A 2,566-nucleotide genomic window follows, 5' to 3' on the forward strand; every position below is an offset into this window, starting at 1 on the left:
TTTTGTACCTAATAGTGGGTTTCCTTAACCTCTCCTCTAGTACCCACAGCCATTCCAGATCCTTAAAAATGCTCAACTAATCTCTCTTTCTCTCTCACAGGAAACTATCACCATGGCGATATTGACCATCATTCTGCTTGTCAGCACAGCTTTTGCTCTGGGAGGTAAGCGTGACATACCTCACACCTACATCTTAATTAAACATAACACACCTACTGCACACACACTTGTAGGTGTTAACACACAGGTGTTATTTGGAAATGTTTTTCCATTCATTATCGGTTTTCCATGGAACACTCTCTGAGAGGTCCGCCATTATCAACATTGACACTGGAGAAATTAAGGTTGTGCCTTGCTTAAGGGCACATAGATGGATATATCAACTTGTCATCTCACTGATTTGAACTACTGGCCCAACTCTCTAACCGCAGGCTACCTGCCACTCCTCTAGTTCCAGAGATGTATATCTAGATGCTGGACTGAGGTATTCTGATATGAATGGTTTGATCATTCAACTGGACGTATGATTGGATTGTCTAGCAACTATCAGGCAATAACACTGATCCAATTTCCAGTCTTAGTTTCATCAGCTCTTCTACGAAACTGGAATTTGACTCCACAGGCGTTTTAAACAAGTAGCAGAATGAATATTTAGCCAGGAAGTACCTAGGTATCATCTGAAATGGAACCCTATTCCGTATAAACTACTTCTGAATAAGGCCCATATGGGACGCACCCCAAGATTCCAGAATGTATGTCCAGAAATGTATATTGTCCTTCAAGATTATGTCCACATTACAGTAAATGTTACATGTTTCCAGATACTATGATACGACCCAAGACCCCATGTGAGGATGCTAGAGATGCCACTTTAAATGGCTCAATTGGAGCCTACATCCCCAGGTGTGACGACAGTGGACAATACACCCCCGAGCAATGTTGGGGCTCTACAGGTTAACAACGGCGCACACGTAGGCACAATTATCAATTCAGTTGAATGTGACAATTCAATGTGTATATATTGTATATGAAACATGTCTATTTCTGGTAGGTTACTGTTGGTGTGTCTACAGTTCTGGACAGAAGATCCCGGGTACTGAGACTCCACCAGGCACTCCTAGAATCAACTGTTCCACCCAGAGTAAGTGAGGCCCTGTGGTCTCATCCAACACCATCCCCACTTTAAACTCCAACACATCACTACTCTTGCTTCCTACCTTGGATCTCTTTATGCTTTCTTTACAAGATGCTAAACTGATTTCTGTATCATGATCTCTCTTCTTCCTGTCTTTCTGTATCATGATCTCTCTTCTTCCTGTGTCATTATCTCTCTTCTTCCTGTGTCATTAACTCTCTTCTTCCTGTGTCAATATCTTTCTCTTCCTGGGTCTTTCCACTTACGACCATTCAGGTCATTAACCCTCATTAACCCTCAGATCTCCGTGCGGGGTTCCAGAGGGAGGGTTCTGACTGGACGGGTCCTTAAATAGGAGAGGGGGGAGAATTTAACTGGCAGGAGAGAGAGAGAGAGACCCAGTGAAGACCTTTGAAGATCTCTGAAGGAGGAACAGGGTCCCTTATAGGATGCATTCTCCTGACCAGGGCCCTTCGGGGAACAGGGTCCCATATAGGATGCAGTCTCCTGACCAGGGCCCTTCAGGGAACAGGGTCCCATATAGGATGCAGTCTCCTGACCAGGGCCCTTCGGGGAACAGGGTCCCACATAGGATGCAGTCTCCTGACCAGGGCCCTTCGGGGAACAGGGCCCCATAGAGTTACAGGGCCCATAGGGGACTCAACCCAATATTCCAGATCCAGCCAGAGCTTCCAGGATGTTTGTCCAGCAATGTATGTTCTAATATGTAATGTCATCGTTATAAAGAGTGTTATCTGTGTTTAGATGGTAAGATACGACCCAAGACTGTGAGATTGCTAGAGATACTGCGTGAAAAGTCAGGCCTGGAGTCTACGTCCCCACGTGTGACAACGATGGACAATACAAACCTGAGCAATGTTCAGGCTCTACAGGTTACCACACACACCATAAATGCTCCAATTCAGTTTAACGTGACAATTCAATATGTTACAGTAAAATGTATATTTGTGTACCTGTTGTATTATGTAACAGGTTATTAACATGTCTCTTTCTGGTAGGTTACTGTTGGTGTGTGACCACTACTGGACAGAAGATCCAGGGTACTGAGACTCCACCAGGCACTGCTATCACCTGTTCCACCAAGGTGTGTATATACATACTCATTCACTAAATGTTACTACTTTGCAGCTAGTTATTGCTGTGTATTTCTTCCTAATTGTAGATGAAAGGCGTTGGAAGTAAGATGTAGAAGACGGACAGTTTACTGTACTACAGGAAGGGATTCACATCCCATACAAATAAATACATGAAGGAATCCAGAGATTAAAGTGTTGATTTACTTACGTTATTGTTGGTGTGATATGTTGAACAATGTATCTGAACCGGTTCATTTCTGGGAAATGGAGGAAGGAGTAGGACTGTTATGGTGACTGTTACAGCAAACGAAGACAGTCAAATGCCACGTGACCA

The 2,566-nt window shown here is 43.8% G+C and overlaps 1 protein-coding gene across 1 annotated transcript; it reads left to right on the forward strand.

The window, feature by feature from the left end:
• On the forward strand, nt 1–2,345 carry opi-2 (oocyte protease inhibitor-2). Its single transcript, XM_090183386.1, is given in 7 exon segments — nt 1–164; nt 822–953; nt 1,052–1,141; nt 1,901–1,918; nt 1,921–2,028; nt 2,155–2,240; nt 2,319–2,345. Coding segments are annotated over 7 exon segments (513 nt in total). The 5' UTR covers nt 1–112.
• Nucleotides 2,346–2,566: the final 221 nt, after the last annotated feature.

This window comes from Oncorhynchus mykiss, chromosome 9 (genome assembly GCF_057628025.1).
Source record: "Oncorhynchus mykiss isolate SJ-2025 chromosome 9, ASM5762802v1, whole genome shotgun sequence".
Lineage (NCBI taxonomy): Eukaryota > Metazoa > Chordata > Actinopteri > Salmoniformes > Salmonidae > Oncorhynchus > Oncorhynchus mykiss.